The sequence below is a fragment of the Dermacentor albipictus genome, chromosome 8, assembly GCF_038994185.2.
Source record: "Dermacentor albipictus isolate Rhodes 1998 colony chromosome 8, USDA_Dalb.pri_finalv2, whole genome shotgun sequence".
Lineage (NCBI taxonomy): Eukaryota > Metazoa > Arthropoda > Arachnida > Ixodida > Ixodidae > Dermacentor > Dermacentor albipictus.
In genome coordinates, this window is record NC_091828.1 from 51,240,290 (window position 1) to 51,254,961 (window position 14,672).

Here is a 14,672-nt window from a genome sequence, read left to right on the forward strand (position 1 = left end):
GTACCTCTCCAATCGCACATTCCGTGTTAGAGTTGGTAACATTCTGTCTCGTCCATTTACGCAAGAGGCTGGTGTTCCCCAAGGTGGTTTGCTAAGCTGCACTCTTTTTATTGTCAAAATGAACTCGATCCAGACTGCCATACCACATACTATGTTTTATTCTGTATATGTGGATGACATCCAGATAGGTTTCAAATCATGTAACCTAAGTGTCTGCGAGCGGCAAGTACAGCTTTGCATAAATAAATTAAGTATGTGGGCGGACAAAAACGGTTTCAAGCTAAACCCACAAAAAAGTACATGTGTCCTGTTTTCTAACAAGAGAGGTATACTTGCGGACCCCGCAATAGATCTAAATGGAGAGCGGCCATCTGTGAGCTATGAACACAAATTTCTAAGAATCATTTTAGACAGTAAGCTGAATTTCGTACCACACCTGAAGTATCTGAAATCAAAGTGCCTCAAGACTATGAATCTGCTGAAGCTCTTATCACGTACATCTTGGGGAAGCGACAGATGGTGCCTTCTAAAACTTTACAAAAGTCTAATATTAACACGGCTTGACTACGGAGCAATAGTCTATAATTCTGCTGCACCAAGCGCTTTGAAAATGCTAGATCCTATTCACCACTTAGGTATCCGCCTTGCTACAGGCGCCTTTAGGACTAGCCCTGTGCAAAACCTCTATGTCGAATCAAACGAATGGTCATTGCACTACCAAAGGACATATATTTAACTTTCTCCTACGCGCTGAAAGTTAGCTCAGATGTTAAGCATCCTTGTCAATCCACTATATGCGACTTGTCCACTGCTAGGCTGTTTCGTAACCGCCCGGCCACTAGGCCTCCTCTGTCCCTCCGTTTGGAAACACTCAGAAAAAACAGGGGTCCCTCTTTTACATAATGTCCTAATGGTTCCTACACGGCTTCCACCGCCTTGGGAGTGGCAGACTATAAGATGTGACATCTCTTTCTTAGAAATATTGAAACAAGCACCTGAGACTCACATACAATCGCATTTTCTTGAACTTAAAGAAAAGTATTCCTGTGACGAATATTACACAGATGCTTCGAAGTCTCCTGCTGGTGTTGCATACACAGCTCTCGGACCCTCATTTTCAACATCTGGGCCACTAAACTCGCACACCAGTATCTTCACGGCAGAAGCGTACGCTATACTTTCGGCTATTAAAAACATAAGGCGCAGAAATGTCGCTAAGGCTGTTGTATTTACAGACTCATTAAGTGTCGTGAGAGCCTCTAATTAGGTTACGAAAGCATAGTAATTCCGTTTTGAATGAGCTGTATAGTTTGTTGTGCTTCGTATACATGTGCAACCAAGCAATTATACTATGCTGGGTACCTGGCCATAAAGGTATAAAAGGCAACGTAGCTGCTGACGAAAATGCTACGTCAGTGAGTTTTAGTGACACAGATGGAAATATCCCCATTCCTGCCACAGGCCTAAAGCCCTTTCTGCACCCTAAATTGAGGAATCATTGGCAAGCAGAGTTGGATACACAAACATTGAATAAGTTACATATTACAAAACCAAGATTGCAGAATTGGATAAGTGACAAAACAGCACGGTACAAAGAAGTACTTCTTTGCCGATTAAGAATAGGACACACCTCTTGACTGGCAGGGATCCTCCTACTTGTAGTAGGTGCGGCAATAGCCTGACAGTCCTCCATGTTCTTATCCAGTGCCCTGCAATAGAAACGGAGAGGAAAAAGTATTTCCCTTCTGTATATCGGGAAAATATACCTCTCCATCCTGCATTTTTCCTTGGTGACGAACCAGTTTTTAAACTGCAAATAGTCTTAGATTTTTTAGCCGAAACCGACATGTTGAAAATAATTTGGTCAGGCAATTTTTAGCACATGACTAACAGCCCTGCATTCAAGGGCTCTCCTGAAACTCTGGTGTCAGTGTTGTTTTATTGCATAAAATTTTAACGAAAGCCCATTGCCATAGCCCACATTACTGCCTAGTCACTGTCATTATTTTAGCAACTATATATTCTACGCCACTTACAGCTACAGGTTTTAGGCCCTTTTACAGCCATGTGACATCTACCATGAGGAATTCATTGTGCATGCCATCCGTAATACATCGTCAACATTACCACTTGTCATGGCGCTCTTTGGCCAAACCTGGCCCTTGCGCCATAAAACACCACACATCATCATCATCATCATCATCATCATCATCGTCGTCGTTTACACGAGCTGTACCCTTACTCGAGGACGCTGTGAGCAGCGCCACTCGCGGCAGCAAATGAATATGTTGCCAGGCAGGGCATTTGCGTATGTGATTCAGTTTCAGTTTATTGCTCATTCAAGATACATAGTTAGCAGTACACAGGCGAAGGTCCCAAAGTCAAACGACTGCAGCGGGACCCTCTGTTGAGAAATTAAGCGATGTGCTAAGGGAGAGAGCCAAGGCAACAGCCAAACAGGAAGGAGAAGCAAAAATTAACAGATTTAACTGTTGTTTGTGATAATATTTATGGATCAACATCTTTTTATCTAAAAATGAAGCAGAGATATTGCCGCCAAAAGCAGAGAATAATTCCGTGTGTTTTGAGTGACTCTTCTACCGTTATCAGTCGATCCGCCTGACATAGCCACTTCTCTGCTGTGCTAATGTGGGCGTTTTTCTAACCTTCCGCGGTGGGCATAGTACATCGAGAACCACAGTGTCCTGTGCTCTATGCACTTGTACGGGACTGGTGACCACGCACCGTTAAGCAACTTCCCAAATAACAACACAAGTCGGTTCTGGCACTTAAATTGGTAGAGTAGTAAATGAGGGTTCCAAAAGAACTGTGATTGTTCCGCAAATATATATATTTCTCTATAATTCTTCCAGAGCTAATTCAAAAAACGCTAATACAAATCTTTATTTTACACTTTCGCTTGTTTAGTTGTTCTTGGCAGTGTTCTTCCAGCACTTCTGTCAGCGCGAGTCCATTTGATGAGGTTCCTTGTTTACCAAGTAAAGGAGCGATGCATCTCACAGGCGTACCTGTGAGGTGCACCTTATTTCAATTCTATTTTGTGGGTTTACAAGTCTTTATGGCGAATGGTGGGCATTATTCACATTTGTGCTAGTAAAGGTACCTCCCCCCCCTCATTTGAATTGAAAAGATGCCTTGGGGTGCACCCCCCCGAAAGAAATCCTGGGTACGTACCTGATTCCAGCTCAACGCCTCTCACTATGAGTGTCAATGTTAATGCCATTAGCATTGGAACAGCGCAGCAACATACCTTATTGCCACAGCTGAAACGCCTTATGTATGAGACGTGTAAACAGCCTGGCTCCTATCTTGTGCTTCCCATCTTGCAGTGCCATCATGAAGTCCGCACATGGTGCTTGTGTGAATTCAGACAAAATTGTCGGATATATTTGACTCTCGTTTGATTCTGCCCAACACCAGAAAAGTTTTAAGTACATTTTGTCTTTTGAAAAAGGCACACATCCAGTGACTGAAGTTGTGGTCAAAGAGGTTCATCAAAGTTTAGCCCGCACCCATTTGCACATACCCAGTAACCCTAGTTGATTTAAAAGAGGTTATTAAAGAGCAGCGCCTACACGGTGTCACATATAAAGTGACCTAAGTTGGTCTGATGACTGGTCTCAAAACCCGTTTCCTCAGCGCATAAGCCCAACGCGATAATCATATGGTGATAAACTAGACAGCGACACGTGTTGGCAAGAAAACAGTTAGACACAGACAGACAGATGATAAAGTGTGAAAAATACCCAGAGAATGCTAATCACATTAAAATCATGAGCCATTCCACTCTGTAAAGGTGGATGACCAGCGAAGCTTTGCAGCGCATAACAAAGAGGTTACACAGAATTTTGAACAAAGGTACGAACACATTTACTGTCTAGATCAGTGGCCATCGTGGCGAGAAGTTTGCACACACAATTATTTTTATACATCCGCATTCACTTGTGTTATACATTCATTATATACATTTGTGTTTTCATTTTACGATATATTGAAGCAAAGAATTTGGCAAAGAAGTGCCTTCGCAAAGGGAAGGGGAGTGTGGGAACACTAGCATGATGAGCGGCATGAGCCAGCTGTGGGAAACGACAACGAATGCGCGAGCAGTGGCACGAGCCATTGCTGTTGAGAGAAGTTTCTGCTCGCACAGATTTGTTGACAGACATGAGAAATGCACGGAACCCTAACCATAAACAGCTTTGCTGTTGTACCTTAAATAGGGAGAAATAGTTTTCCTCAAGTGAAGGTTGAGCAAAGAGTAAGTCTGTTGTAGGTCGCAAGTATCAAGCAATTCCGCATCAGTGGTAGTGCTCTTAGCACACCATGGTATACCATGATGAAACCACATTAGCCTGCGTGCACATGGCTAGATTAAGGTCGGTTCGATTCACCTGCACCACAGGAAACAGTTGACGAGGTACTACACCATGTCATTCATTTCAGTGGCGCGGTGATGATGCCATGTGAATCATGTCATTCGCGTCAAAAGGTACAGGAAAGGTACAGGGCTGGTGCACGATTTTTCTGCTACTTCCCTAGTGATGATGCCGACTTGGTGCAGACACGCAGGTGTGAAGCAGCAGCGCAGAAGATGACACAGTACATGAGCTTAAACACTGTTGAAACCCTGTTTACGCTGTGCTGTGCCCAAGGAAATGTAGGGTGTGCTTATGCTTCTGAAAGTGGCCATACCTGTGGCTCATAACCTCTCAAACTTACATGGGCGGTGCACATTAGGGTGGCAAAACATAACACCTGCATCGCATCTGCACCTCAGCATTAATTTCAAGTGACACGTGCCTGCACCGCCGGAGTTGAGGTTCGCCATTTCTGAACTGCTTGTGCCCCGTTGTGAACTGGTTCAGTGGTGCAGGCAAATGAAACGAACCTATAGTTGTCATGGGAAAATCCACTGTTGGATTCAAAGCAGCTGACCTAATCTACGAGTGAGCACCGCTTTCTGGCATAGAGCAGTGAATCCTAATACACGTTTGGAATGCAACCCACACTGCTGGAGCATAGTGAGATTTATCCAGGGTATCGTGCGTGTGGTCATCCGCGTGTGCTCTTTGCTGCCAGCAATGGCATCCTGTTCTACATGCTAATCCTGTTGAATGCTTGCTCATAATTGTTGGCTTCAGCATTGCTCTCTGTGTCCAATTCATCTCATGAGTCAGAGCGCTCACTATAGAACATCAATAACAATGCTGTATGCCATGGTGGGTTGAGGGCATTTGCCATTACTACAAAAGCCACAACTACACAGCACCACTAAGCGTAGTGAGAAGTAAAAGACTGAAAAAGCATGCATGAAGGCAGTACGTCGTGTACTTGCTGTTCACTCTGCTGGTTCTTGCGGAGCAGCTTTTAGTGCTCTACAAAGTGGTCACAGCACAAAATCTGCTCTCAGTTTCATTGAAAGACGTGGGTCGTGCCATCACTTTGTCATTGCAATAGAGTTGCTCTAAAAAGAGCAGCAAAAGTTGCATTCACTCCATCATTGGAGTTCATCATTAGCAATTTTGAAAATTGCGCTTGTTATTTCCGTGCTTTGGTTATGCCCTTGTTCCAAGTCTCGCATGTTCATTTAGGAAAGTGCCTGTATATCTGCTGTAGCACCAGCTCATGGGCCAAGTGAGAAACGAAATGGCAGGCATCAAGCCAGGACAAAATCACTTGGGCAGCAGTGTTTTCATTCACTTATCACCAGTGAAAAAGGGGTAAGGCATGCAGACATGGACACTAGAGAAGTGGACAGCACGAACACCGACTATCAACTGAAGGAAGCACTGAGGTAAAATAAGAAAGAAGACACAAAACTCATCTGCGCATGCCCTGGAATGGTAGCACCACATGTCAATCTGGTACATGTGCTGGTACAGTCGGGTACATGCGCCGACATCGTAGGCCGGCACGTGTACCCGACTGACACGTGGTGCTACCATTCCAGGCCATGCGCAGACGAGTTTTGTGTCTTCTTTCTTATTTGATAGTCGGCGTTCGGGTTGTCCACTTCTCTTCTCTAGTGTCCGCGTCTTCACGCCTTACCCCTTCTTTGCATTATGAATCCTTACCAACAAGCTCAGCTTTCTGTCATTCTATCACCAGTGCTTGTTATGCACTGACCCTACTTCCATACAATGGCATTGGTTATATTGAGGTATGTGTAGTAGCCTAACTTTGAACTTTCATGCAAGCTATCAGATTTGTTTCTAAACAACCAAGCAGACTGAGAGTCTGAACTTGAAATAAATTTGAACCGACTCTACTGCCATCAATTTCCCATAAAAGCAGTATAAGTAAATCTGGCTATGTGTTCATGACTTACTGGATAAAAGTTATTGTACAAAGAGGTGAATAGTAAAGAAACGCCAGTATCGTCACCTCTTTTCCTGCACTCTGCCTCTATGTTTACAAATGTAAAGCTTACCTATACTCAATAACATGCCTGTTGATTTAGACTTATAGTGTTGTAATAATAATTTCAGAGAGCAAGATCATTTACGCCCGGTCTTTGGATGTGGTGGTAGGTGCAGAAGCTCCTGTACCCTCGCGGAGCTCAGGGCTGGGAGCAAAAGGCAAGCTACATATGTGGTTCATTCCCCAAGTTTAGTTTTTGTTGTCTTCATTTTACTACTATTGCACCAAATTTCTTTTTTACTTCCCCAGAAATAACCAGGCACCTGCATTTAATTTATACAGTTAAATTTTGACTGTTAGATATATTGGCAAAAGTGATTCATGTGCTGTTCAGTCCTGGGATGAAACATTGCAAACATTTCACATGAACTTAAAATTGTGCATTGCAGCTGTTCATGTCTGGTATATAACCACTTGAAGTACATGTCAGACCAGTCATCTTAGAGCATTTATATGCAGTTACCTGCTGTAAGTTCTCTGTACAGGGCTCAAGGTACTTTGTGACAGGGCCAGTGTAGTCGCAAGCAATTTCTGTTCTTTCTGTATTCTATAATTAAGAACTCAGGGCCCCAGAATTACATTGTAGTGTTCTATGTGCTAAGTTCTACAACGTGTCCAGAATTGGAGCTTGCTTTCCCTTTGACAACCAAAAAACAATTGATTTGTCATGTCACTTGCAAGGTGACATGACAAATCTGTGACATGACAACATGTCTATTTGCTTGATATCATGTTGAAGGTACCAGAAACACTGTTGTTGGCACATTATCATTGCAGACTTGGGCTTGCACTCGCGCAACAGGTCACATTCAGAAGCCAACAAGTCGTCGCACCACAAGGGTGAGAAAATATTTAGTGCACATATGCAGTTTTGAATTAACTAGCACACTCAGATAAATCTTACTTTTATGGCTGTATGGGTGCTAGTATATGTTGCCCACATTGTAATAACTTACTGTTTGTGTGGTCTTCAGGAACCACTGCAGCTGTGGCTTCAGCTGCGTCAGTCCAGGAACGTGTGTCACAGCAGCTCGGTAAGAGATTTCCTATACGCCACTGTTGCATAGTTCTTTATATGGACCACTGGTCATTTGCTTTTAGAGAGCTTCCATCTGGAGCCGCTTGCACGGAGATGTTTATCGGCATTTAAATTGATTGAGTTGTAATAAGGTACTGCAGGACCGTAAATTTGGGCCTGCAATGTGTCCAACAGTGTACTAGGAAAGTATGCAGTTGAGAATTCAACACGATACCCACGGCGATGGCTTATTGGCTATGGCATTGTGCTACTAAGCATGTGCTTGTAAGTTCTATTCCTGGTCGTGGCAGCTTCATTTCGAAGGGGGTGAAACGTGAGCACGCTCATTTATTTAGATTTAGGTGCGGCCAAATTAATCCAGAGTCTTCCACTATGGCATCTTCCACAGCTGCAGTGTTGCTTTGGGATGTTGAACATCATAAATCAATCCATCGAAAGAAGGTCAGGTTAGATGCTCAACTGTGTGCTTGTGTCAGGGGTTGTTGGATGCAGTGTCGTGCCACCTTGGGTCAGAAGTACCACATTACCGACAAACAAATTTTCCTGTTGGTAAATGGCTCGCGAGGGGCACCAGGTTTAGACATTGTAAACAAATGTGTACACATGATGGTTGTGTATGGAAAATAGTACATAGGCATGTGCCCAAAATAGCTGAAAATTCAAGCAAAAGTATGCGCTATGGCAAATTAGCACAGACAGCACAGCTCTTGTTCAATATGGGTTTGTCCGCAGTGCACAAGGTGGCAGAACACCACGGGTTTTCTTTAATATGCAGCCAAGCAAATCTGAAAATATTCCATGCAGAATAAAGGAAAGAAAAAGGTGGTGGAGCTCGTGACATAAACCTACCATGGGCACTTGGGTCCACTATGGGACAAGGCAGGGCAAGAACGTCGTGAATGCTGTTCAGAGAAATCTCTCTCATTGCCTTAGGAGAGGGTTACTTGTTTGAAGTCCAGAACAAGTTAATCAGCCATGTCACAGCAAGGTGCTGCATTGACATGTTTACTTTGAAATGTATGAAATTAATGTGCAAACACTTATTGGTGTGTTATCATTGCAGAACCTAGCAACAGGCCATCTGGCGCTGGTGATGCGGAAGCATTTCAGCCCTCGGGTAAGATAATACTTCATGTACAGGGCCAGTTTTTTCTTGTTTGCCATCCTCGCATGTAACTGTTGTTCAGTCTTAATATTTCTTGAAAGTAAAAAATTGTCCTCCACCTTACAGCAGCACAAGGCTACAAATTTCTGTGTAGCTTCATGCTACTGTTGGGTGCATGACATTTTTTTTTTCACTTTCATTAAGCTTTTTGTAGTTCACGAATTTTGCAGAACTTCCGTGCGAGAACATTGCATGTTTATTATCTTCAGGATCCAGTACTGCTGCTGTGTGCCTTTAAAAGCCCCGTAGGATTTATGTCAGACCAGCTTGTAAAGATTTCTGTAACACCATTGCTTAGTGCTCATGAACGGATTGTGAGACACTTGCTCCTGCTAACCAATATTTTATGTGTGCACTCGCTAATGCTTATCTAGTCACTTTCACCAATACTCATCTACATACTGTAGCACTTCTCACGAGCACTTCCTCACACATGTATAATGCTCACACGCATTTGTGTAGAAAGCTTTTAGATAAGCACACTCTTATCCAGAAGTGCCTCGACTACTTCTAAGCCCACCTTTCTTTTTTTCAGGAAACCATCACTATTTCTCGATTTTTGTATGCCTAACTTTTATGAATAGCATTCAATATTGTAATACAGTAAACCTCGTTAAACCATACCCACTTAAACAATAGTTTCATTTTAAAAGTAGTAAAGTCAAATCCCCAACTCAGTCGCCATTGATAATGTGTTTTGTATCTACATAAACCGTACCAGCTTATTGTATATGTATGGGTTAACACGTAGTGTCTCCACTTTTTGTTGCACAAACATGGTGGTACATCGTCTCTATCGGGCAGCCCGGCAGAACAAGCCTCAGAGATCAAAACAGCCTCCAAGCGCCCTGTGTGTTTGTGCGTGAAGCCACATCAACATCAACACCATTTCGGCACCGTGCCAGAGTGTTGTGGCATTGTGCAAGCGAGGACTCGCGTTATTGCTGAAGCTCGGATAAAAAAAGATGCCGGGTGCTCAGCAAAGAAGAAAAATTAGAAAAATAGAGAATAGAAATAGGAAAGGATAGAAAAGAATAGAAATTAGAATAGAAGAAAAACATAGTTCGTGCTATCGAACGTGACATGAAGAAGTCGGCGCTAGTACGCGACATGTGTCTACTGTTGACTACGGTGTGTGGCATTTGGAATGCGAAGAAGTTGCTTAGCAGCGCTGCTCCGACCGCGAAGAGATGTCGGCTACCAGGTTCCACTTTTTGCCATCGTTGCCTCTGTTGTTGTCAAAATGTCGCCTAGTGACAGTGATGAGGACAGCACAGGCGATTCAGGCCTGACAGTGGCAGAAGCTGCGCGTTACGTTAGCCTCATGAATGCAATCGTCGCGTCGAGAACAGCACCCCCGCAATGAAAAAGGCGCCATCCGACTTCTGCGATGCTACTACACCTATGCACGGAGAATATGCAACGCCAACAAGGAATCTGCCATGCAATTGCTTGCCGAGAAGAGGGGGCTGGTTTGAAAGCTGGCTCGCAGCTTCAGTAAGTTTGAGGCCGCTGTCGTCGCTACTAGGCCGCCGCGGCATCAAACGAAAATAACACTTTTGTCACGCGAAGTGAATAGATACTGCATGTCTTTATTCCCCTTTCATTGCACTCTCTCTGAGTTCCGTTTTTGACAGGTAAGAGGTCGATTTCATGCTATTTCGATTAAGCAGCACTACTGTTTAGTACATACTTTTTCCGAGCTCCGGCCAACTACGGTTTAACGAGGTTTCACTGTACCTCGTTAAACTGTAGCTGGCCAGCACTCGAAAAAAGTATGTACTAAACAGTAGTACTGCTTAACCGAAATAGCATGAGATCGCCTTCTTACCTGCCAAAAATGGAACTCAGAGAGAGTGCAATGAAAAGGCAAAAACGTGAAGTAATTATTCACTTCGTGTGACAAAAGTCTTATTGTTGTTTCATGCTGTCAGCCAGCTTTTTAGCCAGCCCCCTCTTCTTGTTTGCGTTGCATATTCTCTGTAAAAGGACGAGGTAGCACTGTAGAAGTCGCAGGGCACCTTTTCCATTGCAGGGTGCTGTTCTTGTCACGACAGTTGTGTTCATGACGCTGATGTAACGCATAGTTTCTGCCAGTGTCGGTCCTGAATCGCCCGTGCTGTCGCTTTCCATGTCGTCCTCGTCACTGTCCTTAGGCGACACTTTGGCAACAACAGAGGCAACCATGGCGAAAAGTCGGAACCTCGTATCCGACATCTTTTTGCTGTCACAGCAGCACTGCCGAGCAACTTCTTCGCATTCCAAATGCCTCACACCGTAGTCAAGGGTAGATCCCTGTTGTGTGCCAGCACCGACTTCATGCCACGTTCGATAGTAGAACAATGTCCACTTTTTCTTTTTCTTTGCTGAGCACCTGGTGTTTTTATTCGAGCTACGACGTGACGCGAGCCCTAGCTTGCATGATGTCGCAACCACAGCCACAATGCTCTCTGGCACGGCCCCGAAGGGATGTTGATGTAGCTTCACATGAAATCGGATAAGGCACTTGGAGGCCATTCCGATATCGGAGGCTTGTTCTGCCAGGTCGCCCAGTGGGAACGATGCACTGCTGTGATTGCGCGATGAAAAGTGGAAACAGTAGTGCTAACCAATACATACGCAATAAGCTGGTACGGTTTATGCGGATACCAAACGCATTGTGTTCAAAGGCTGCCGAGTCTGAGATTTGACTTTGCCACTTTTAAAATGAAACTATTGTTTAAGCGGGTACGGTTTAACAAGGTTTTACTGTATCATCAGTTCATTTGATATTTTCTGTTGTCTGTCAATGTTTTTAAGTTGTAGATAAACATTCCTGTGGAAACTGTCTATTAAAAGCTTGAGGTTTCTTGGAATAGAGGTTGTATATTACACATTACTTCTGGCACTGTGAGGAAAGGAAACCCCAGAAGTGCCAGTAGCACAGCATCTTTGTGGAGCCACTATCAAGCTGGTGAGGCCACCAGCTTTTCACGCCTAATTGTTTATTTGAGGTGAGGAAACATCGAAATACACAATGATTTGGGCATTGAAAAAGGTGGCAGTTGTCAATACAGCCGTCTCATTCCACACAATCTCTATAACCCCAAGAAGCCAGATTTCTAATACATTTCTACAAAGTGCAGCCACAAAAATACCCTTTTTTTTAAAGCTGGTGTCATCTAGTAGCATAGCATCCACCGAAAAATGACAAAATGACTGCCACGCATTTGTGGTGCACTGTGTATAAAAAAAAATCCTTGGACAAGTGAGGCTCATAACATTTGTTACAACTTAGCTAATGCGTCGCTTGGATAATTAGTGGTAATGTGTGCTAGCAGTTGTTTAAAGAGAACTAATCAATTATAAATTGGCAAAAAACTTGAATTTATTTTTTTCCAGTGTCTCAAGATGTGCAAAACAGCACCGAACAAGTGTTACCAGATGAGCTCGGTAGGAAACGTTTTCTGAGACATGCTCTTTTGATACATATATATTTTTATACAAGTATTTTTTTGTCTGCAGTATTCATGATATTCTGCAATCATAAATATCACGTGGCAGTTTAACCAAAGATCCCGATGCATCTCTTCCTTCGATACCATTTATGTCACACGAAGTGCATAAAATCACCCCATTGCGATGGCGGTATTGGTTCCTTCGAACAAGCTTTGTCGTAAGCATTAATTGCAGGGCACCTTTCATTCATGTACGCAGATAATTTAAGTTTATTCCCTGACACATAATAGGTAGCTTGTAGTATAATCTGTGTGTACAGGGTGGCTTGCAATGTGTAGAAGCCATCATTTATTCATCATGCATGCATTCTTTATTTGAAATTTCTTTTTGTGCACATGTGCAATAGATTTTACAGGTGCCTCTTCTGTAGCAGAGCACCATCTAGAGTTAGCATCTATTCCATAATTAGGCATTAGAAAGTAGCCTGGTTTGTAGTTGTTTTATTAGTTAAAGTAGTGCTGTAGAAATAATTGCCACGCATCAGCAGCACTTTGCAGCTTGTAGAATATTATTCAGAGTACTTGGTTATCATCGTCCATAGCTAGAATCATTGCAAAATTATGAACTTAGTACCTAAGCTCTAGTAGTCTGCTACAGCTGTTCTACATCACAACCTTTTGCTTTGCTGCAGTGTACTCTCAAACTGGTGCCACACTGCAAGGTTTTACATATAGGCAGTGCAAGTGAAAGCCTTGAGCAAAGCAATAACAAAGAGTGCAGAGCACAAAGTCAACAGCATGTTGAGAACTGCACCGAGAATTGCTTCAGGATAAGACTGAGGACTGCGCACTTTCACTGTATTTATTACTTCGAGAGCTATTGTTGTCAGGATTTATAATTTTGTCAAAACTCTAGTAATTTCTTTTGAAATTTCTGCCAGTGTGACTGTTTGGTTACTGCCTGTCCTTTACTGTTGTCTGTGTCCAATTCTTATCCCTATTAAATGCTTGTGATATACTAGAACCCGGGCCCTCACAGGAGTTGGAGGAAGCACTCCGCAGTGATCTTCCGGAGGTCTTCTACACTGTGATTGGCAGTGAAAGGGACGATGGAATGGTAATTTCATTATGCCTTGGGGGCTGCTTTTTTTCTTCATGAAAAGAGCAGTCATGATCCATGAAAACCTGTATTTTTGTACTAGGCCATGCAGCCTAGTATATATAAGTATGCTTAGACCTTTGAAAGCATTACACTGCAGTCATATCTTGCATCTGCTCACTTGGCAAAACAACAGGGCTGGTGATTTTTTATATTAGCAGCCTCTACTAAGCAGCACCTAAGCATATGACGCATGCACCTAGGTGGGGTTGATGGCCATGACATAAGTACTTGCACAGGTCCTTCATGATATTTTACCACGTCGCAGCTGCGGCCTTGTCTCGAGGGTCATGCCAGGCAAGTCGTAACTACGCCATTTCCAGTTTTAGTATAAAAAAGATATGGTTGATCCCTCTTTCATAGAAATTTGTAGAACACGAAAGCTAAACGTGTCTTCACATAAGCTGTTGTGTGTTTGCTTCATGAACTCACAGTTCGCTGCAGTGAAAGGCGCACAATTTGCAGGTCGGCGTCCGTGTCGCAGGTTTGCTCGCTGAGCAGTGTCCTATTAGCGTCCAGCTGCTGAGTCGCTTCAGCAAAGTTACGAGCATTTCCTCTGGCTCCATAGTGTCTTGGGCAGCCAGATGAGTTGCGATGTGCTTAGATTCAGGAATGCAATCAGCAGCATGCGCTGCCAATGTGCAAAGATGTTCTGCTTCGTGCTGGCGTGTCTCCCACTGGACCAAAGCGAGATTAACCCGTTGATGTTGTTGCCTTTCTGTGCTGCTTAGCACAGCAGTTTTCTTGGTGCCATCGTAAGTGAAGCAATAGGTGGTGTGTAAGCACTGATGAGACATGTTGAAGCTTCACTTTATAGCCGACGAAGCATCACTGGCTAATGGGACAGGAAAGACAACCCATATGCGGAAACTGTGTCATCACCTCAGCAGAAGGCCTGCACCACCTACATCAGGCTACACTGTGTTGAAGCCTCTGCTGCACTGAGACTACCGAAGCGCTTACTGTCAGTGCTCGTGTCACGATGCAGTACTCCACTTCACTGCTCCTAGACGGCGGAGCTTTCGCACCAACATCACATGCGTTACAGGAAGTTTACGGTGGACTCCAGCATACAGCACTTTCGTTTCTAAAACAATTTCCACACATGGTTTGTCTTTCACGTCGGATTAGATTGCGACGCCTCATTGCCTACGGAGTGCAGCTTCAACATGCATCGGCAGTGCTTACACGTCACCTACTGCTTTGCTTGCGATGGCACCAATTAAGAAAACTGCTGCACTAAGCCGTGCAGAAAGGTCACTATGTCAACAAGCAAATCTCGCTTTGGTCCGGCGAGAGACATGCCAGCGTGAATCAGAACAGGTTTGTGGCGCATGCTGCAGAATCTGCTGCTCACATTCCTGAAGCTAAGCCTGTTGCAGCTGCCCAAAACACTACGGAGCTGGACCAAAATGCTTGTACCTTTGAGCT

General features: G+C 43.8%; 1 protein-coding gene across 8 annotated transcripts in view; it reads left to right on the forward strand.

Moving 5' to 3' along the window:
- LOC135896026 (uncharacterized) overlaps positions 1-14,672 on the forward strand; it is a 96,573-nt gene that overhangs the window by 66,769 nt on the left and 15,132 nt on the right. For 7 of the 8 annotated variants that reach the window (XM_065424330.1, XM_065424328.1, XM_065424327.1 and 4 more), the window contains 6 exons: positions 6,510-6,599; positions 7,219-7,281; positions 7,416-7,475; positions 8,544-8,597; positions 12,027-12,077; positions 13,105-13,199. In XM_065424330.1, the coding sequence (XP_065280402.1) occupies positions 6,510-6,599; positions 7,219-7,281; positions 7,416-7,475; positions 8,544-8,597; positions 12,027-12,077; positions 13,105-13,199 (413 nt within the window). The remainder of the gene's footprint in view (positions 1-6,509; positions 6,600-7,218; positions 7,282-7,415; positions 7,476-8,543; positions 8,598-12,026; positions 12,078-13,104; positions 13,200-14,672) is intronic. The other variant, XM_065424331.1, reaches the window with a different exon arrangement.